A 23,572-nucleotide genomic window follows, 5' to 3' on the forward strand; every position below is an offset into this window, starting at 1 on the left:
CACAGAATTTAGAGAAAATGCTACATTTTTGTGATATATATCGTTATCGGGACGATAGAATTCTTATATCGGGATATGAGATTTTGGTCATATTGCACAAGCACACCCCTAGCTGTGCCATTGCATTTACTCCTTAGATTTTTTGTTTGTGTCATAATACTTACACATTTTTGCTGTAGCAGTTTTTAAATGGTTGAAATATATTCATTTTACTGGTTTAATTTAGTCTGAGCGCCTTTTCAACTGATTCCATGGTTTTTGTCTTAAAGAACTTCACGTCCCACAATTGAGCGCGGCCAAGGAAGCCTAAGTCCGGAAACAAGGTTTTCAAAATAAAGGTACTTTTACAAAATGTAATTTTTGGGATATTTAAGATGAAATCCGTGTAACAAAGCATTTATACCAGCAATTATTTTTATTTTAAATACACATGAGATATTTCCTCTCGCTAAAAATAGTAATACTGATGTTCTGGTTTTATTTTGTGGTAAAAAATAAAACCGGAGGTCATAACCATTATTTATTTCCTTCTGACTTTACATAGACAGGAAACCCACGCAGCAATGTAAAACGTTGAATGCCATTAAAGTCTGTTCACTTCGTGAGATGCCGACCGACAGACAATGTGCTGTCTTCATTATTATTACTTAGGGTAACAGTGATAGTGAGCTAGTACGGCAGCAGGAAGTGTTTTGTATAAATTTACGACGCATCTCTGCATGAACGGCCCAGTTAACTTCAGCTAACGTCAACAGACTCGAGGTGAGTTAAACCAATTAATAAATCATAATATAAAAACCGGCAACAGGCTAACGGAAACTAGACCCAGCTTCACTTCTACAGACTAGCTAAACGGATATCTGGAACTTACTAGCAGTTATTTACACTCACTAGTTAACTACGCTTACCTACCAGCGATTAACACTTTGACTTTTATACTACATAGTATCAAATTTCCACTAATGAAGCATTCCTAGTGTAGCAGTGGAAGTACCGAGGTATCTAAAATGTTATCTTCTTGAGTGTTCCGGGAATATTATCTGCTTTTCCTGCCATAACACTGAGAACAACCTGCATTTCTTCACTGATTCTGCATTAAACAGACTTTGAATGATTTGGGCACATTTGAGTTTTAATAGAAACACTTAAGCTGTTGTGGTTGGTGTAGAACCCCCTGCCCTCTTCCTTGTTCAACCTTTTTTCTAATGCTAGTCTTTAAATATCAAGGACATTGTATATTTTATTTATGCTACACTGCTTGGCCACCAAAAAAAAGGTCACAGTCTAATATTTCGTTGGACCGCCTTTAGCTTTGATTAGGCACCCTGTGGCATTGTTTTGATAAGCTTCTGCAATGTCAAAATATTTATTTCCATCCAGTGTTGCATTTTTTTTTTTCATTAATTCTCAGTGGGGTTAAGGTCAGGATTCTGTGGTGGTGAATCCTTTTGTCAAAATGATGTCTCATGCTCCCAGAACCATTTTTTCACAATTTGAGCCTGATGAATCCTGGAATATGCCCGCTTCATCAGGGAAGAAAAAAACCCATTGATGGAATAACCTGGTTATTCAGTATAGCAAGGTACTCAGCTGGCCTCATTCGTGGAGCATATACTTTCGCTGAACCTAGACCTGACCAACTGCAGCAACCCCAGATCATAGCACTGCCCCCATACGCTTGTACAGTAGGCACTAGGCATGATAAGTGCATCACTTCATCTACCTCTCTTCTTACCCTGATACGCCCCTCGCTCCGGAACAGGGTAAATCTGGACTCATCAGACCACATGACCTTCTTCCATTGCTCCAGAGTCAGAATCTTTATGTTTCCTAGAAAATTGAAGTGCGTGTGAAAATGATCTTGCTTTCACTATTAAACCTAGCCCTGAGTTCTACTATAGTTTTTCTTCCATTTGAATTCACCAGATATTTAAGTGATCACCAATTACGATCATTCAGGATTTTTTTCCGACCACATTTCTTCCTCGAAGATGATAGGTTCCCACTATCCTTCCACTTTTTAATAATGCATTGGACAGTTCTTAACCCAATTTTAGTAGTTTCTGCGATCTTCTTAGACGTTTACTCTGCTTGATGCATGCAAATGATTTGACCCTTCTCAAACACACTAACGTCTTTTCCACGACCACGAGATGTCTTTCGACATGGTTGTTTATGAAATAAGAAGCAACTCCTTGCACCAGTTGGGGTTAAATAACTTGTTGCCAGCTGAAAGTTAATCGCCCATGCTGTAATTGTCCAATTGGAGGCTCTTACCTATTTGCTTAGTTAAATCCAGGTGGCGACTTTTTTTTGGCCAGGCAGTTTATAAGCTTCTACTATCATGTTTTGTGTGGGCTAAAGCAATGATGCTTCTGACCCTTTGATTCTTTCACTGCGTTGCTGCTTTCCCCTTTTCTCTCTAGCTATGTCAGCAATCGGCAGGCAAGTTGTACTCCAACTTTGTCTCCTTTAAAAAGAAAAAGGAAAATAAACTGCAAAATTTGCCTAACATGTGACATAGTAAGTTCTGCCTAGGTCAGCTTTTAATCATGTGTTTTGCCCTATATTATAAATTTGTCTTTAGCCTACAGATGGATGATAGTGCAGGAAGAAAGAATATGTATCTACAATATAAAAAAATAAATAATACACAGCTGCAAAAACACATCTGCACATTTTATCAATATGTAATATTACACAGCCAGTTGAGCATTTCACATGAACTGTTCAAACTGTTTACACTGTTGTCAGTAACAATTTTGCTGAACGTGTCAGCTGCCAGTCAGGCTGCAGTGTGCTGCGTTTTCACATTTTGTGCTTACCAAGCAGTTTTTTTTATTAATTTTAATTTTTGTCACTTCAACCTTTATTTCTGTGTTATTTGGATATGTGCATATCCCCTTCTTATCCAGATTTTTTTCCTTATTGCCTGTGTATTTATAGGGTGTATTAGCACACCCAGATGTTCAGCTAACTACATTGGCAGTGAAGCTCAGGCAGTATCTAACAACTGTTCTTATGTGACACTTTAGGATCCATCCTAGTCACCTCACGTGAGCCGACATTCCTGATTTGAAGCTTCACTGATACGCCAACATGTCTAACATGGACTCTGTCAGAGTGCGGGTCTTCTCTCTGAACTGCTGGTCAGTGGCTGTGGTTTGTGGAGATTCTTAATGCATTGCTGTGATACACCCATTAAAAAATAAGTCATGCTCCATGCGCTTTATTTTTGCAGGGGGATCCGATATCTAAGCAAATACTGTCCACAGCGCTATGCCATGATTGGTGAAATGTTGTATAAGGAACAGCATGATATTGTGTTACTGCAAGAGGTAGGTGGAAGCCAGCTTACAAAACGGTTGATTGCAGACTCACTGTTCTGATAAAAACAGAGACTCTGCAGGCCATACATGTGTTGGGAAACTACATGTTTTTTTTTAAAAATTTCTCATCTGTACACCGCCACAGTGGATTTTAAATAAAATATTCAATATGTGATTGATGTACAGGAATTACACCTATTTTTATACATAGTCTCCCATTTTCAGAGGCACCGCCTCGGACTGACTGGGCTGTTGAAGAATATCTCATTTCTTTGCCTCAGAAACTCTTGTTTGCTTTTGCAGCATCATTTGTGATCAGTTTAACAGCTTTTGTCTGAATCTGAGCAGAATACAACCCTATAAACCTTAGAATTCAGAGTGCTAATTCTTTTAGCAGTCACGTTATCAAACACTGGCAGCCATAAATGCCACAGCATTGCCTCCACCTTGTTTGACAGAAGATATTCTATGTTTTGGATCATGAGCTGTTCCTTTCCTTCTCCATACTTTTGACTTCCAGTCATCATGGCACAAGTTACTCTTGGGTTCATCTGTCCAAAGAATCTTTTCCAGAATTATGCCGGCTCCTGTAGACATTTTCTGACAAAGTCTAATCTGGTCTTTCTCTAATCTTGTGTAATCAACAATAGCTTGTTGTACAGCTAGTTTCTATTCATGACCTTGATAATGATACCTCTGCCTCCTCAAGACTTGTTTTGGTACTGCTGAGCTGGCCAGTGTATTCTTTCTTTTTAAAATGATATCATATTGTTGATTTTGCTACACCTGTATGTTTTGCTGTCCCACCCATTGGTTTGTTTTGGTTTCACCCTCCTTCACTTGCATTAACAACATACAAGAGGCCAATGAAAACATACAAGATTTAAATTTCAATGCTTGGACTCAATTCCTGCTTCATTTGTTGTGAATCAAAAAGGGAACATGCCTCAACTTGCCATGGTTAAAGTCTACACTTCAGTCTCATCTGGACTGATTTAAAATTACAAACAGTCCCTAACAAATTGTAGGCTGCAGTGCAATGAAAGTAATTTGACCATAAGTTATAAATTAAAATTAGACATGGGTAAATACTCGTAATAATGTGTGGTATTCAACTTTCTGAGTGACATGCAAATGTTTTTACAGGTGTGGAGTGAGAAAGACTATCTCTTCTTGAAAAAGAAACTTGCTTCTTGTCACCCTCACTCTCATTACTTCAGAAGGTAATGTTTCTGCCGTCTCACACAAAAGCTCACTGTGAAATAGTTTCCCTAATTTTTAACCTTGAACATCTCAGTCTGAGACTAAAGGTCGTGATTGGTCATATCTTCAAAAGGCCATAATGTCTTTATCTCTGTAAAGTGTGTGTGTGTGTGTGTGTGGGTGTGTGTGTGTGTGTGTGGGTGTGGGTGGGTGGGTGGGTGGGTGGGTCACTGAAACTATCGAGGGTTAACTTTTTCTCCTTAATTCTTCCTTGACCTCCATACCAAAGAACAAGACCGTGATTAAGCTAAGGTTCTACCTTTCTAATCCCCTCTGTAGCTCACAAAAATGTCAACTCTAATAGATAAGTTCTCACATCTGTTGCAGATACTACCGATTTGTACTTAGACTAAGCTACTGTCGAACTACATGGAAACCAAGTATATGAGTCATTATTTATAACTTTTTGTCACATGTTTCTTTTGCAGTGGCGTCATAGGCAGTGGACTGGCCATTTTCTCCAAACACAGAATCCGCGACACATTTCTTTATCGCTACTCACTGAATGGTTATCCTTACATGGTAAGTCTGGAGAGCTGGAGATGGAGAAAACAGTATCTTGTACTCGTGTTTATCAACAAATAAAAAATCTTCTGTAAGAGTTGCACCTTTAAAATTCACCAAAGTAAAACACTGCGTCAACAATAGTAAAATTACTTGTTTATGCTAAAAGGCTTTAACTGTATTAAATATATTGTGAAATTGTCATTGATGTATAAATTTGTGAACAGACTTTTTGAGTAGACATTAGGGGAGTAGCTCATTTTAATTACTGTATTCACATACTTCGAAAATAGGTTTTTTTAGCAGTAATTTTAGTTGTTTTTCTTTTGCTATTACTCTATGTGAGAATGCACAACTTTAAGAAATAAATAAAACATGCGGCAGAACCAGGAGCAACAAATTTTAGGTAAATACCAAACTAAAAATAGCTGGGTTTTTTTTAGGATTGTAGTTAAGTATATGTAACAAAGAATTCAATTTTTTGGCAAAACCCTAATAGCACGACAGTATTAGTGTCAACTTTTTTTCCCCTGCATTGGCTTCATGCAAAATTATCTGTACTCCTCATATCACCCTTCGTTTTCACTGTTTATTCGCAGTTGTTATTTTCCTTGTTAATTAGGCTCACCATGGAGACTGGTTTGGTGGTAAAGCTGTTGGCATGGCTATCCTAAACCTCGGCAGCCTGACTGCAAATGTCTATGTCACTCATGTAAGGTTTCATAACAGCAGTTTTCAGCCCTAACTGTACATGATTTTCTATTATTGATCAATGTGCTGTTGTCCTTGTGTACTGATTTTAGCTGCATGCAGAGTACTCCCGAGAGAAGGACTCTTATCTACCTCACAGAGTGGTTCAGGCCTGGGAGCTGCAGCAGTTCATTCGGTAGTGTGCCTTTGCTTGTTTCTTTATATTTGTTTACATATTTACTAAAATGTTTGAAGTAATATTACAAGTAACATTTATCTAGTTTGTAGAATACAATGACTAACATGTTTGTTTGTTTGTTTGTTTGTTTGTTTTTTTCCTGTGCTTCTTAGCCACACCTCTGCTGGTGCAGATGTGGTCATTGTTGGTGGTGACCTCAACATGCACCCTCAGGACCTTGGGAACAGACTACTGAGGGCTTACACTGGACTGCAAGACTCTTATTTAGAAACAGCTAAATTTGATGTATGTAGAAGTATTAATCTGTATTCAAACAGTGAGTGCAGTAATGAAATCAAGTACCTGTTTTTATTTATGTAGATCCTTGCAGATTTTAGTGCATTTAAATTTACATCACTTCAAGTTGAAATACGAGGCACAGTGGCAGTCATAGAGTTGCCATGCATGCAGTTATGCAGGCTCTAACACATTTATTTTGATGCAATAGGAAGTTGGACCATAAAGTCTTGGCTATTCATTGTGGTTCTTAGAGCTGCACACAACAGATTGGCTCAAAAGTAGCTTTGCTACTGTGTCATTGTGGTCTCATATCTTAAGGTCTGAGCTGCAAAGTAAAATGGTATTATTCAAGAAATGCCAGGGTTGTAAAAGTAGAAGCAGCTTTCTGTTACACTTTGGTTTTATGTAAATTGAATTTAAGCAAGTTTTTTTTTTTTTCTTGCAGGGATGTGAGAATGGTATGACTCTTATAGCAGACAACCCTTTTATTAGTAAAAAGGAGCTTGTACCTTTTGAGAAGGGGATTCGAATCGACTACATACTATTTAAGGTGAGTGAAAGCAGCATGTCATCTGATGATTTTTATAAAGCCATGTAACTGCTAAAGCATGATTGCCCTCTTGTTATTCCCAGGGTTCTTCAAAAGCCGACGTCCATTGTGATTCCATGTCCACTACCAAAGGCTCCGTTCCCAACCATCCTTTCCCATACTCCGACCATGAAGCTCTCACTGCTGAACTGAGGCTGGAGCCGCACACTCCGGCTGAAACAGGAAGTGACAGAAAATTGAAGAATAAGGACTCTACTACAGGTATCTGCACACTCCATGCCAGCAGGTTGTTTCGTGTAAAGGTGATTGATTGTCCAATTACTTTGGTATAAATTATTCAATGGAAAATCCATTTTGATTCCTCCACTTTTACCTATCAGAGCAATTTTAATCTGTCAGACAAGAAAGAAAAAGAAATAACAGCCCTAGTGAAGCTCTGTAGCCAGGCTGTATTGCCAGCTTTAAGTATATGCTGGTGTTTTGTTTTGTTTTCTGGCTGCTCTTCCAAAAGGACTATTCCAGGCCACATGTTGTAATTTCATCCATGGTTAAATTGTGCCAGGAACAGTGGGTTAAATAACATGGAGCACAGTGAATATTTAATGTTCTGTTGTAACAATAATCCTGTCCAGTATAGAGCTTGACTCTTCAACACTTTCTGCAGTGCTTTGCTCTCCAGCTTTGTACTGGTATAAAGGCTCCACTCTTTCTCTTGTCTCTCTTTCATGGACTTAGGGAAACTGGCTGAACTGGTTGACATTGTGACTGAGGCCCGCACTGAAGTCAAAGTGGGCTTGCACTGTGCTGAGAGGATGCGCTACACAGCAGCACGCACTGGAGTGATGGGGCTGGCTCTGCTGTTCCTGGAGCTGGTCATCGCCGCGGTGCCCTACTTAGCTCTGGGAGCAGAACAGCCTTTCCCTCGTACCTCCTTCTACCTGCTGGCTGTGCTGTGCTTTGCCATTCTGCTGACCACCTCCATGTTGTACATCTTTTACACAATGGAGCTGAAATCACTTCAGGGGGCTGAAGACCAGATGAGGCTGGGTATAGGTAGTCTGCAAGAGAAGCTTAAGGGCTTTTGTCTAGCTCAACTTCATAATCCCTCAGGAAGGCCCCCAGAGGTTCAGGAGCCCAGTGCCTTTGAGCCAGAGGAGTAATGCAGAGGCCAAGAATGTCAAAGTGGTAAAGGCGACTTTGAAGTCACTTTTATAGTGAACATGTGAGGAGCTTTGCTCCCCTGAATATTTTAGTTTTGGAGATTTATATTCATATTGCAGAATCAATCATAATTGAAATGCTTCTCTGAAAGTAGTGCAGGGCACATGCATTGACATTATATACTTTTATATAGAGATCTGTAGGCTTTTATTACACCTAGATTTCACTTGATGTACCTAGAATATACAAATGTACTGTAATGCTTCTGTGCTGTTATGCTGAAGGTCATTAAGTCTGACCATTTGTGTTTTTTAGCCTCAGGTCCGATTTGCATTCCACCCACCAGTAGATTCACCGGGACCATTTTTTTCTGTTTTTAATTTAATGCTTCCCTTTTTTGAGTTTAATAATCAACTGCACAGAGATTATGGTTCCAGGTTGAGTTTGACCGGGTCTTTAATGTGTTAAATACATGAAGAAAGTAGCTCTGTGGTTTCCATTGCAATAGAAGACACAGACACTCCACATGTAGGAAGTTTACGTTTCAGTCAGTAATATTTTTCCTCTACAACAGCACTCGTCAGGATCCTTTGTACTGTAGATAAAGGAACCAAGTCTGTATGCATGTATCATTTGTCATGCTCTCTGTTTATAGTGTCTTAATCTTAAAGACAATCTACACTCCTCTCATATGTTCAAGTATAGATTGAAAATACTGAAAATGTTCTGCTCTTGACCTTGACCTCTTTTGGTCACATTTTTACAAAGCACAATATACCGTAGAAAATAAAAACAGAATACATCAGTTAGTGTGCAGTGCACTTTGTTGATTAACCTGGTGAACCACTTCCCTATAGTTTTGCTAGGAGATTGCTTAATATGTTACATTGCTAAAATACCATGTTGTAACTCAAGAGTTTGAACGTTTACTTTCACCTCAGTGAAGAAGAAGCACTCCGCAGTTCTTAAGTTCATTATGATTTATAGAATTTCAGATACTTGATGTTCATTCCAACTGGAAACTGTGATGGGCATGATCATGAAAGCAATAATAAAGACTTTATGCACATGCTTATGAACTGCTGTGGCTCTATGTAGACCTGTCAAGTCGTCAGGAGATGGCGTCTGACATTTCAAACTGTAGTTTGTATTCCCTGAGATTCACATATTCACCACTAGAGAGCAGTCAAAGTACAGTACAGTATCAGAACAGGTCTTTCTCTAAGTATGTCATTGATTTAAAAAAAAAAACAGCCTTCACAATAATAAATATATCAGACAACGGCTGTGAAAACAACAAAGCCAGTGAGAACATAAGAAGCCGACAACCTAACATGATAGATTAGATGCCAGCTCACACCTTTAGCATGCACAGAAGACAAGCTCAGACATGGGTGTGGTGCATTCAAATGCTCTCCTCCCCCCCCCCCCCTGCAAATATGAATAATACATTAACTGCACACAAGGTAGAAGTTTCAAACTCGAAACACAAATATGGCAAATGTTTAAGACGCGCTGACATGTAAGGTGTTGTACACCTGTGCAACTTTGATTAAAACTGTATGTTTGGAAGTTATTCTGTTGCACTTTCCAAAATCTAATTAATAACCTTCCATAAATGATATAGGTATACAACTCATCAGAACTGGTTTGAAATTTTCGCTCCAACAAAGTGATAGCCTGGCGTTTGTAAAATGGAAAAAGGATACTGGTAATGTAAATGATAGTCTCAAAAGGCTATTTACAGACTTTTGTTGTGCAAAAGGAACTTGTATTGTAAATTTTAGCAAACAAGTAAGTAGCACCTTACCAGTTGTGCTTTTTTCTTGTGAGTTATTATTAGTCAAGTTATATTATCCTGTTATGGGACATATTGCACACAATATAAGTCAACAAAGTCAACTGTTTTGTTTAATACTTTTATTTCTTTTGCAGCATGCTGTAGAAATTGCAGCCTTTTCCGGCTTTCTCTGTGCTCAAGGAGGAGGAAAAAGAGCGTGTGAACAGGTCTAAACATGGGTTAACCTCACTCAACACTTTCTTTTTCCTTCTCCTTATTTGCTTGACTTTAGTTGGCAACAAAAGTCTTGTTTCCATGACACAAACAACACAACATTTAATCACTCAGTTATTCAATCAGTTTTTACTCCTGTGATTGTTTTTAAGCAGATATCTTTTGAGTGAGTGTCTATTGACCTTTTCAGTTCAAACAGTGTGTGTGTGTGTGTATACAAGTTCACTTTGCTGAAATGTGTGCTTTAAATCTAGTATTTTCTCTCGTTGTCATAGACTTTGGTTAAACAAAAACTAAACCTGGCATTCATTTCTAGGTGAATAATTACTTGCAGCATAACTGCAACTACAACGAAGTTACATAAAGTAGAAATATTCGATGACAAATAGACTGCTTCACTGTTATTATTTTCCAGTACTTTAAACGCGCCTATGTTATGTTCTTTGCCAGACTGTTTCTTATACGTATATGTTAAAACAACAGAAAAAAGTAAAAGTGTCACGCTACGGCGGTCCTGTTGTCCTATTGTGTCCGTATGGGCGCGGTTTATTGCGCAGGGCAGGGCAAGGTGCGCTTTCTTCAGACTGCACGTTCGGCGGCTGTCGAATTTCACTTATCTCCCGCGGAGCCGTCGGGACATTTAGAAAAATGTCGAAAGGAAACCCGTTTAAATCTGTCATTTCCATCGGGAATGTGGACGACACGTCACTTGCGATGCCGTCGGTTAACCAGAACCGAAGCGCACAGCAACGTGTCCTGGAGCAAGTTCAAAGTATGAAGCGGACAAAGTCGAAGTCCAGCACCAGCAGCAGGAGTGGATCTACTTCTTTGTCTCCAACAAGTAAGATCAGCCACGACACCCAGAGCACAGATACAGCTTTGGACGCTTAGGAGTATCAAGGAGGAGATCTTGGAGATTGTGAGCCTGAAAGTGAAAGAAAGCAGTTAAAAACGTTGACCCTGTCGTCTTCTTCAGGACTCAAAGGCTAGCGTATAGAAAGCCATTCAAGAAACGTGTTTCCCTCGTTTGGGTTTCGCCGTTTAAGGTCTATACAGAACACAAAACCATCTCTCCTTAGTCCCTCAAGACGAAATTCATAACTTTTTATGTTCGAATATGAAGCCAACATAAACCAAAACTTCATATTAATATGATAATCATTTGTAGATGTTTTTGTTGATAATATTCTGTTTTTAATTACAGAGAAACTGTAGCTCAAGCTGAATAATACAATGCATCAAAGCAAAATGAAAAAAAGGACTTTTTGTTATGGTTATAACAAGAGAATCAGTCTTAGAATGCCTTGCTATTGGTTCTCCAAGTCTCTGGATTCTAATATTTTTCTGAAAGATTACCTGATGCATAGTGTTTGATTGTGCTGGAGAGTACTCGACATCAGCTCAACGTCAGCTTTGAATTAAGATAGCATTTGATTTGTTGCATATTCATGCTTATTCATCTGATCATTGAGCCCTTGTGTTCCATGGGTGCATCGTCAGGTCAGGAGAGGAGACCCCTTGCATCAGGATATAATTTTTTTTTTAATAACTGATAAATTGCTTAAAGGCTTCAGTATTCTTGTTTTCATCCTGTTTTCCCCCCAGTAGTACTGAGAAGGCATTTAAACATAATTTAGGCTTTTTTGTTAACAAAATGTACTGGTTGTGCAACTGAATGTACAGCATAAACTGCAAAGAAATATTAATGTCACCTCTGATCTGTGTACTTTTAAATCATATCTACTGCTACTACAAAAAAAGAAACAACACAAGCAAATCACATACCTGTGTTTGAAATATAAGAAATATTTTGAAATAAGAAAGATAGGTGCAAATTATTTAAGTTATTATAGATGTTGTTTTTGACATAGCTCAGCTTTACTATACCACAGGAAGTATGACAAATGTTCATTTACTATAAAAAGTGTGGGGAGGAAATAATATTTATTCACAATATAACATTTAACAAAGATTGGATTTTTATAAGAGACGCTACATAACCTAAATACAATTCACAAACTGGGGATTCAGAGTATCGGTGCAATAGAAATGACAATAGAAGCCTGTATAGCTTTAAAGACAAACGTAAGATTGTTATGAACCGCAAATACTGCAAAACTGACCTTACAGAGCTACAATAGGATGCACTTCAGAAATAATTTGAGTAATGTCAGCAAGCAAGTCCAGCACAACACAGTCTGCAGAGTGTGCACATAAAGGTCAGTAAACAAATGGACACTTGTTCAGCAGCCTAACTAACTAACAGAGTGCAATCAGTTATGTGGGTGTTATGAGGAAAGGCGTAATAGAGTTAAAAGAGAGCGCGCGGTGAAGCTTTCTTTCAGGAAGAAACCAAAAGTTAGTGGATGTCACATGTGTAGTGTTACTTTCTCACAGAATTTAATGGATTCATAAAATGAGAGTTCCAGTGTGACCGTTACATGTTTAAAGACAAGAACCCTTATAGACGCTGATATATTTATGCTCCCACTTAAGGCCACTGCTTTCTACTAGGCTGAAGTGTTGTCTAACTTTTATTTCATTTCCTTCTTTTTTCTATCAGCACGGTAAATTTATGCATAAACACTACATCAGATATGCTGACAGGAAACAAGAAGCTTAACTTATTTTGCTAAAGGCAAATGCTGTAAATTAGTGATCATAAATCAGGTGATTATTGTACTGTTTTACAGCTTAAGAATGTCTACATTTCTCCTCAGGCCCTTCGTATGACTCTGTGTTTGAAGAAATTCCGAGATCACCGCAGAGCACAAATGGAATTATGCTTCTCAAGAATGGCTACTCTAGAAGTGTAAGATTATGAATATCTTTTTTTTTTCACTATTTGTAAACACAAATATTTTGTGACATTTAGGAATGCTTCCTGACATTTTCGGAATTGTGGCAAAAAACTACCAAAAGACATTATTTATATTAGAGCCTTATTTTAGACTGTATTAAATTTAAAAAAAATACCACATACATTATATCATCTTCTTTTATTAGTATTATTATTATTGTTTTCGTTGTTTAATTAGTGGCACTATTATCAAAAATTTATTTATATTTTAAAAAAATAAAGGAATTCTTAAATCAACCATCAGATAGTGGGTGAATGAAATATTCCACTGAGACACATTGTGGGACTTGCTGAGAACGAAATTGTGTAACAATGGTCAATCATTAACCCTTTGAGGGTTGGATTCAAAATCGCACATCAAGTTTAATCTTGTTTCCTTATTTTTGTTTACGTGTATTTTTGGAATCATTCCAGAGTCAGAATATTTTTAGAGACAAGTCTTGTGGGGTAATTTTTGCTCAACACCCAAACCTTCTAAAATCTTACCTGCATTGCTATCTTTGGGAAGTACTGATTTATCATTATTTTATTATTTTATTTCTTTTATGTATATGTATAGATGTAGCTATCTATCTTTGTAAATATAAGGTTTGAATAGAAAATGTGAAGACACAAAAATTGTTTTCAGATCCTTCCAGAGGCTCTTCCCACAAAAATCTATTTAACAGCTTGCCAGGCATTACACCACAGGGTTGCAAACCAAAATGTTCTTTCACAGTTTGATTTGCTCCATGCGAGTCTCAGTGCTGGTAAAATAAGTCTTCGTGACACAGTGATATATTTGATTGCAAACACATGTATCTTTTTTGTGGCTCTGCAGCTCAGCTATGAGAAAAACAGTACCCAGCAAAAAGCCAACATCTCCCAGGGATCCAGTGCGAACAGATACACAGTATCTTCTGCCTATCAATATAAGAGTCACTATGCCCCTGTTGGGCCTATGGGAGCCGGTCAGAGCAACAGCAGCCGCAGCGAGCCCAATCTGGTATTACATCAGCGCACTGTACCATCGCGTTCGGGCCCATCAAAGAGAATCCAAACCATGAAGACTGGTGCCAGCAGGTCACAAAGAGCCACCAGCCAGTTTATAACGAGGACCACGGTACCCCCACCACAGTATGCTGCAAATGGTCAGACTAAAGCAAACAATCAGTTCATATACAGCCGAATAGACACAGTTAAAGCCCCAAAGCTGATCGTTACCGAGCCTTCATTCAAAAGCAAAATGGATTCTGGGTGAGTCGGAAAATACAGTTTATCATTTCCTGAATTTCACATTTAAATTTTATGTTATGATTAAACAAAATTGCTAATAAAAAAACAAATATCTAAATATTTTTTTCACAGCTCCGATGGAAATGCCAAAATTGATAAAGTTGATATTACTATGAAGGAGGCTGTGGACTATCTAGCCAGTGATGAGGAGACGTATCAGCACTGTGGAGCTTCCTACATCCAGCACAACACTTTCATTGACGACAAAGCTAAAGAGGAGGTAGCTTACCTCATTCTTAATATGTTCTTAATATGTTCATATGTTTTTATCTTATCTTGCTGTGGTGTTGGAATGCTTATCATTTCCTCCTAAGTGTAACCTGGATCAGTATTGCTTTTATGAGACATGGCAAATGACAAAGGTGAAGGAAATACATGGAATATGAATCACTTGTGTTACAGTAAAAAGCACCTTCAGCTGACTTTTGTGATGTGGTGCTATATAAATAATCTTTTATTTGATACTCTAAAAAATTGCAACTGGCATATTACCAAAACCAGTTGAACTTAAAATCCTTCAGATTTCAGTCATAATTTATTCAGTGACGCTTTATTGGATTTGTAGTAGCAGTGAATGCAATTTCCAATTACAGCAAATGCTGAGTAGCCGTTAAATTATACCATTGTTAAAATGTACTTTATGGTCTTTAATAATGCAATCATTTTATATTAAGCTTCACATGGATTCAATACTAAATGATCACCAAGGCACAATGTACATTTCAATTCCTTTAATTTTAAATATGTTTATATTGTCTATCCTGTAAAATAGTCAGATGTCTATTCATATTAATGTACAGAATTCAACTGCTTGCTGCTACTACTGCACATTCACCCAGTGTATATACTGTATGTATGTATATATATATATAATGTTCTTCCTCTACACCCCCCCCCCCCCCCCCCCCCCCATTTTTGCACATGTCGAGGAGCGTGTCAGGCTACATTTCACTGTGTGTTATACTTGTATAACTATGCATGTGACAAATAAAGAACCTTGAACCTTGAACCTTGAACAAAAATCATTTTCTTTCTAACAAAAAAATGATTCCAAGCTGCACTTAACCTGAAGTCATGTGTTCCCACAGGTCTTAAAGCTTAATGGCATTCCTCCGTTGGTGAATCTGCTGCACAGTCCCAGTTTGCAAGTCACCTCTACAGTCTCAGCTGCTCTTCGTAACTTGTCCTTCAAAAACGAGAAAAACAAAGAGGAGATACAGCGCTGCGGTGGCATCACGCAGGCTGCTGCTCTGCTCAAAGATGCAAACTCTTTAGAGCTACAGAAACAACTGACAGGTAAATATTATCACACTGAAATATGCACCTCTATACAAACGGACACACACCTAACCAAACAAGTCTGACAGGGAGCCACTGGTGTGTAGTATTACATAACAGTGTTTACATACTCATCAAGTTCTGGCACATTATATATGTTTACTGTTTTTCAGAGGAAACTACCCAAACGGCTTTCATTTAGGTGCAGTTAAACAAGGATTCTGTAAATGTGTTGAAGAAGGAACAGTTAACTCTATGATTGCATCTGAATAACACGTAAAATAGTAAAACAGTTGAGAAAACAGCCAAATACATATATAAACCTAAACCTATAAAATCAGCATGAATTCTTTTATATTTTTGCGACAGGCAGTGATTGACTATTTCACTCAAAAAAATAACTCTTTGAATGAACATAAAAAAATCATGGAAAGAATTTCCACGTATTTAAATTGCTTTATTTTAGCATTATGCAATTCTGTTATTGCAACTTGATGTACTTGAGTTGGACTAACTTGATTAATTAATGATGATTCAACTGTTTTACTACAGTTGAGTCCAACTTAATTTAATTGAGTTGATCCAACCCATGCAAATTACGTTAGTGCAACAAAAATGCTTAATCGTGATAGAAAGCCATTTATTAATGTGGAAATCATTTTACGTTCATTTAAAGAGTTGTTTTTTTGGAGTGTTCAACAAAGTGTAACAAAGTCTAGAGTCTGGTTAACATAAAATGTTAATGGATTTATAATAACTTGCACTCCTCTTATCTTTACCAGGGTTACAGTGATGCTGGGGCCTATCCCAGATGTGATAGGGTGGCAGTCAGAGTACTGGACAGGTCGCCAGTCTATCACAGAGATACAGACAGCCATTTGCACTCATGTTCACAGATATTTTAGAAACTTCAATTAACCTAACTTATGCATGACTTTAACTGTGGCAGGAAACCAGAGTACCCAGAGAGAACCCACTGCAAGACCTTCTTGCTGCGAGGCAACAGTGCTAACCACTGTGCCACCGAGCTGTCAATCTAGACTTAAAAAAATAGGGAAACTATGATTACGAGGCTTTATATAGAATTTTCTTTACGTTTTTGTCCTTGTCCAGGTTAAACCGCAATAAATAGCTAAGGCATATACATAGTGTGTGTATTGTTGTCTGTCTCTTCTAACCCTAGTGATTTTCCTGTGGTTTGAACTCTTGTGTGAGCTTGTGAATTTTGTGAATACAGGCAACTAACCACTCTTACTAGATTGTATCATGTCATCTCAACAAGAATAAATTAAGTTGCTGGATTTCATGCAGATCCTACATGATTTAATTACATTCACCACAGAAACACGAAATTATTTTGTTCACATTACAAGTTTGAATTTTGTAAATGTAACAACCACCCAATTTCATTTTTTTTGAGTGTTGATTGACATTTTGATCTAAACGGTCATGTTTCCTTATCTTTCCAGGTCTTCTGTGGAATCTGTCTTCTGTAGACCATCTGAAGCCAGAGCTGTTGAAGAGTGCACTGCCCGTTTTAATGGAGCGTGTAATTCTTCCTTACACAACAGGTCCCAACCAGCTCAATGGGAACAGTAAAGATGCTGACATCTTTTTTCACACCACAGGATGTCTTAGGTAAGAAGAAGCGTGTTCTAGCGGAGCATCACCAATGAATTCATTGCTTTTCCTTTACTGTTTGGTGTTTCTGAGCAGTGAATACATATCAAACAACCAGTAAAGTTTGCATTATGTAACAATCTTTTATAATTGTTTTCCTTAATTACTGATTTATTTTACTGGGTTATAATGATATGAGATAGAGAAGGTTGGTGATAAACCAAAGGCAGCATAAAACTGTGTAAGAGTTGGCTTCCTTCACATGTGAGAGGTCTTAAATAATCATTATGGAGGTGAGATTTACAGATTATACACTGACCAGGCACCTTTTTAAGTACACCTATTCCACTACTTAACATAAATATCCTATCAGCCAGTTACATGCAGCGACTAAGTGCATTCAGGTTTGTAGACACAATTAACAGGATCTGCTGAAGCTCAAACTGAGCATCAGAATGGAGAGGAAAAATGACTTCAAGTGTGGCATGGTTGTGGGCAGATGGGCCGGTCTGAGTATTTCATAAACTGTTGATCTACTGGAATTTTCTCACACAACCATCTCTAGGATTTACAGAGAATGGTCCAAGAAAGGGTAAATATCCAGTGAGCCTTCTTGATGGCTCAGAACAGAGTTGAATGCCCTGGCTTCTTTCAGCTAATGAAGCAACAGAAACTCAAATAACCACTTGATACAACCATGGCCTGAAGAACATCACCTCTGAAACCGTAGTACATCGAATGTTAAAGCACATGGGCTATAACAGCAGAAGTCCACACCAGGTTGCACTCCTGTTGGATAAGAAACTGAGGCTACTGTGTAGACAAACTCACTGAAATTGGATAAAAGAACATTGGAAAAAATGTTTTCTGGTCTGTCTTGATCCCTACTGCAACACTTAAATGGTAGTGTCAGAATTTGCTGTAAACAGCATAAAAACGTAGATCCAGCCTGCCTTGCATGAACAGTTCTGGCTGCTGAGGGTTTCTGGGATATCATCTTTGCACGCCTTTGGCCCCTTAGTAACAACTGAACATTATTTAAACACTACAGCCTTCTTGAGTATTGTTGTTCCATTGTTATAATGGATGCACACAAGGTAGTTTATTAACTCAAAAATCTGTTTGAGTCAATTTGAACATGTGTTTAAAAAATATGTATGAGGTTTTTTTAAGGTAAGCTAGCTTCTTTATCAGGGTTGCTCAATGACTCATTGGGGTTGCTGCTTTTGAAGGATTGTCTTCAGAGGTCTGTTGTAATTGTTGGTAATACATTGTAATCTAATAACGTAGAGTATGATAGGGTATCAGCTAAAAACATGACTCCAATCTAAAGCACCTGCCTGACTTCCTGTATTATTCTACATTGCAGCTGTTTATTTTCTGTTTTAATAATGACTGTACAGGATTAACATTGTTTACTTTTAAGGTAAGGTTCGATTGTTCTTAGATGTGATTTCTTTCAAGGGAATTCTTGATACCTTTTCTGAGGCCTTGTGTAACTGCTTTAGTCTGACAGATAAACACAGTGGAGTACATACAATGACTGAGTAAAGTATTTATATACTTTGCTTGTACTTTCACATTTTTACCAATATTAAAAAGTAGATGGGTTTGCCAACAGTATTTCTTACTCTGGGGTGTCTAATTAGCATGTATCTTGTGTTTTAATTTCAACAGAAACCTCAGCAGTTCTAAGCAAAGCTACAGACAGACAATGAGAAAATGTCGGAGTCTGATCGACTGTTTGGTCGCTTATATCAAAGAGTGTGTGCAAACAGGAAAAGAAGATGATGAGGTAAACTGTGTGAAAAGCATTGTATATGTAAGTTTTGCATAACATACTATAGAGAAAGCAGGGTAACTGCTGTGTTCAGCTTGTACATATGTTTTTAGAACCTAGAAAGTTCTCAAAAAGTGCTATTTTTTGTTTTGTTATGTAATCAAATGATCTTAAAGAACCATCTGTCATTTTACAGTAATTTTCCATAATAACTCATGATGTAATTATTATAATTATTGAAAATCTGTCTCCATTATTCTATGTTTATTATTGTAGGGTTACAGTATAAAGCGCCTTGACGCAAATGTTTTGATTAGGTGCTATGTCAATAAAAATTCATTTGAATTCATCTTTTTTATTAGTTTACATTGCACATGTGTATGACTGTTATCGTCTCTATGTTTTCCCCTGTTGAAATCAGTCAGCCGAAAACTGTGTGTGCATCCTGCACAATCTGACATTCCAGCTGGAGGCCGAGGCTCCTGAGCTGTTCATCAGGATCAATGCTTTGGGTAAAAACATATACAGGAGCAACAGCCAGGACAATATCAGTCCCATCGGTTGTTTCAGCACTCGGAGCAAATCACTAGAACGTGAGGTGAGAAAGACATATTAGAATGAATAAAGTCCTAAGTAGTACTTTTGAACTATCAGAAGTAGTTTAAAAAGTGCCTACAAGTACCTGTCAGTCTAGACAGAACCTGTTGTTCCTACCTTTCCCCTCTGCTGGAAGGGTGACAAATGATTTATCACTTGCGCCAACATTATAGAAGTCATTAATAATTCCAGTGTTTGAAATTGACAGTGACAGTGGGAAACTTTCCGATCTGGCTCCTAAATGTCTGTGATAATTGTAACCTTATACTTCAGTCTGTTGCTCATTTGATAAAACGTTTAGAGCTAATTCAAAACAAAACTGACATGTCCTTGTAAAAAAAAAACCCCAAAATAAACTAAGAGACAGAATCTTCAAAATTAGTTTGGGTTTGTATGTCAGTTTTTAAAGCATATTAGCACTTAAAGAACATACATTTTTTATCCTGAATAGAACTAAACGCAAAGGTTTATTTATTCAAATAATTAATCAATAAGAGAAATACACATAGCATACCGATCAAGTTAATTTAATTTGACCAGATTCTATTAAATGTATTGTTTTACATTTTACTCATGCAACAAAATTACATGTAAAGTTGAAAAATTACTTAAAATCAATGTTTTTTTCAGTGTATCTGAAACTGATGCTTAGAAAATGGTTTATATCTCCATCTCACCATCTCAATAGTTATTAAAAAAATGTTTACTCAAAAAGCAAAAAACCACAGTTCTTAGACATGCACGGAAATGACTAATCCAATAGTCACAACAGAGACTGAGAAATCTTTTAATAGTCTTCAAATCTCGTAAAGGCGTGTCCCCTTGGTACATCTCTAACTTTCTCTTTCACGGTTGGCTTATAACCCAAACAGACCTCTAAAGTAAATCTTTTACCAATAAACAAAATTGTATTAAACATTTTGTAGAGTTGCTACATGATTTTTGGGGGTGGAGGGATGAATTGTTGTGTGGTGTACTTGACCCTGTGATGAAATGGCTTTTTTTCTGCATTTTTACTCATGATTTTTCCTTTAACTTAAAGTACATTGACATCATCTGTGATAAAATGTGCTGTATAAAAAAAAATCCAAATAGGCACATTAATAAGGAGAGCACGCAGGATGGGTTTCAACATGTAGTACCGTATTGCAGCGGTCTCCAACCTTTTTTGCGCCACGGACCGGTTTATGCCCGTCAATATTTTCACGGACCGGCCTTTAAGGTGTCGCAGATAAATACAACAAAATAAAACTAGTACCGGTACCGAAAAAAAGACGATTTATTCATAACACACTTGAAAAGACCCAGGAAAACCGAGTTAACGATAAAAACGATAACAAAATAATGCTGAAAACCGATAAAAACCCTGAAAACCATACATTTCACACCTGAGCCTCAACTCTTGCAGCCCGGTACCAAACGACTCACGGACCGGTACCGGTCCGAGGCCCGGGGGTTGGGGACCGCTGCCGTATTGCATTCAATACCATCACTTTTTTCTGAATTGCCCAGATTTACTTCATGTTCCTGCAAAAATTGTTATGCACACTGTGAGTCTCCACTACTTAAAAAGAATCACCTGCATTTAGAGATTAAAAAATGCTTTTTCAACTCATTTATGGAGGACAATTTAGTAGGCCAGAGATAGATAAAGATCTTGCTCTCTTTCTTGTCCAGTATCATTTTGACTTCCCAGTTATTGAAGAGTCACAACCTGCTGGGGCAAGCTGGCTGTTTCATTCCAAAACCCTGGAGAGTTACCTGTTTTTGCTTGGCTCTAGCCAGCGAGAAGAAACACGGGAAGCCTGTTGTGGAATATTGCAGAGTCTCACTGCACAGGAAGGCCTCGTAAGGAGAAATATGTTACAAATAGCTGTCTAACACTGATAAAATTTTCACTTGTCTTTTAAACTTAATTTTGGTTGCATCTACAACTGTCATGTCATTTGCTGAGTTCAGAGGCTGATATGGGCTCTTGTATTCACAGGTTTCCAGGGCAATTGGTCAAACCATTGTACAGAAACTGAATGGGCTTCAGGTTATCAGTCCCCTCTTGAATTCAAAAAAAGTCAACCTGCAGAGGAGCACAGTGGATTTAATAGCCAACTTGACAAAGAACCCTGTCCTGCACAGTGCCATCAGTAAGAATTGGTTTTAATTCAAAATCTTTGTATTTGCCTTTATTGTGTACTTTATTTTAAATCTAAACAAAAGGCATTTTACTCTTAATTTTATCATCCTAAAACAATAGAATAGTCTTTACTGTGAAATTTATCATCCTGAAAAATTCTTTGCAGCTTTACAAAAGTTAGTTTGTGTTAAACAGTGAGGGGATTTTGTTTATCTTATCATTAAAGGTCGTAAAGGGCTTCCAGAGCTGCTGGTGATCCTCAGCAATGGCACCACGGGAGGGAATGAATCTGATGATACTCTTGCCATGGCCTGCCAGGCTGCCAGCTGCCTGTTTATGAGGAATCCCGAGATGAACAAGAACTTATTAAACAACAAGCTGATAAGCTCCCTGAACGATCTCAGCAAAAACATGTAAGATTCTTTGTTTAACTGCAGAGAAGTTGGTGGTTTGTATATGACTTAAATAAATAAACAAACAGGTTTATTTAAGCTGTGAGGAATATCTATGATTTGTTTGGAATTTGTTTTTGTAAAATGTACATGCTTTCAATCCAGTTTAAACACTTCCTTCCCCTCTCTCATAGATACTTCCCTAAATCCAGCAAAGCGTCAGCCCTGTTTCTCTGCAAACTTTGGTCAGACAAAGATTTACAAAGCTTCCTGAAACGGGTGAGTGCTAAGATCTGTCATGTTTGGGTGTGTCCTCCGATTATCTTACCTTAGACTCCACACCTCCCTCAGGTATTTGTGAGAATCACATGTAGAAAGATTGAAGGATTAAAATGCCAGCTTAAAAACGACTGAGACATGAGTGATGTAGCTGAGGAATCCCGCAGCTCAGGTTTTATAAATCACTTGGGGGACTTTGTTTGCACATGTTTGTTGTCAAGATAAATCATTTTTTACCTTTGCCATTAAAGCAAATGAGGTAAATGTTTGAGTTGAATGCACCACTTACTGTTAGACGAGTGTATTGACCGATGCAGAACACTCATTTATATTTAACTATTTATCCTGCAGCAAGGGATGAGCAAGTCCTTATTTGTGAATGACATCACCATGGCGGTACAGCGGTCACTTCAGGTTGTTGATTAACAGCTTATCAGACCTCTGAAAGTTGTTCAGTGAAGTAACTCACCTGCAATGTGTCTACACACCCACAGGACATAAAATCACAGAAGCAGAGTTGCAACATTTCCCATTTCATCCATAAACTCCACATAGTGCATCCATGAACAAATCACTACATGATCTTTTATATGATGTAAATTTCTGTTTCCTTGTTGGAATATGGGTGAAAGTCTAGTACAATAAGAGCGAAAATGCAGAAAGTGCACACTTTTATTTGCTTTTCTCATTTTTAATGCTGTCATGTCATGTTTTTATATACAGTTTGTGTCCAAGCCTTCACTTTGGAACTGTGAGCTTGCATAAATATATAGTGACACAATGCCTCGGCTTTCATCTTGCACTAAAATGTGTGTCATAGCATGTAATGCACATGTAAAAAATTTTGACAATGCATAACATAACCAAATAAAAATAAATGATATTCTGTTAGCATTGCTGCTGTAGGACATTTGATGTGTATCTCTATTTGTAAATACAACTTTTGCTGTTGGGATGTCCATCTATTTCATATGTATGATTGCCATTTTGAAATTAGCTAGCTGTATTGAACACAGTACTGGTAATAAAGCTGAAATAAATATATTCTTTTGGCTGCAAAGGTAATCCAAGAATTTTGAGTAATTCTGAGTCCTTTTTCACGGTCACTGGTTCAGCATGAAGAAGTTTCCAATCTCATTCATGTCTTGTCACACCCCTTGACTGCAGTTTGAAATGCTTCAGGACAGATTAGCAACTCATCTCTCGCATTCTGTTTACTCCACCCCTATGATTTATTTTATTAATCCAGGCACTGCAGCTGTTGTTGCGCTCACTCTATTATATAACTGTTGACCAGATTTGAACTTTGGTCGTCCACATTTCAAACCACATAATCCACTGAACAGCCATGAGGGGATTTTGGGTCCGTGG

The 23,572-nt window shown here is 37.7% G+C and overlaps 2 protein-coding genes across 2 annotated transcripts; both read left to right on the forward strand.

Annotated features, from left to right (window-relative positions):
* Positions 1-538: 538 nt before the first annotated feature.
* Positions 539-9,050, forward strand: smpd2b (sphingomyelin phosphodiesterase 2b). The gene is made up of 11 exons (XM_026167002.2): positions 539-762; positions 3,036-3,149; positions 3,242-3,338; positions 4,476-4,552; positions 5,021-5,114; positions 5,719-5,808; positions 5,900-5,982; positions 6,138-6,270; positions 6,710-6,814; positions 6,898-7,075; positions 7,550-9,050. The coding sequence occupies exons 2-11, from the start codon at positions 3,100-3,102 to the stop codon at positions 7,972-7,974; spliced, it is 1,332 nt and encodes a 443-aa protein (XP_026022787.1). The 5' UTR covers positions 539-762; positions 3,036-3,099; the 3' UTR covers positions 7,975-9,050.
* Positions 9,051-10,119: 1,069 nt separating this feature from the next.
* On the forward strand, positions 10,120-23,266 carry LOC113022031 (plakophilin-1-like). The gene is made up of 13 exons (XM_026167003.2): positions 10,120-10,830; positions 12,710-12,801; positions 13,670-14,085; positions 14,197-14,344; positions 15,213-15,420; positions 16,872-17,040; positions 18,700-18,817; positions 19,224-19,400; positions 21,077-21,247; positions 21,387-21,540; positions 21,757-21,943; positions 22,117-22,201; positions 22,553-23,266. The coding sequence occupies exons 1-13, from the start codon at positions 10,458-10,460 to the stop codon at positions 22,625-22,627; spliced, it is 2,373 nt and encodes a 790-aa protein (XP_026022788.1). The 5' UTR covers positions 10,120-10,457; the 3' UTR covers positions 22,628-23,266.
* Positions 23,267-23,572: the final 306 nt, after the last annotated feature.

Source organism: Astatotilapia calliptera, chromosome 5, assembly GCF_964374335.1.
Source record: "Astatotilapia calliptera chromosome 5, fAstCal68.1, whole genome shotgun sequence".
NCBI lineage: Eukaryota > Metazoa > Chordata > Actinopteri > Cichliformes > Cichlidae > Astatotilapia > Astatotilapia calliptera.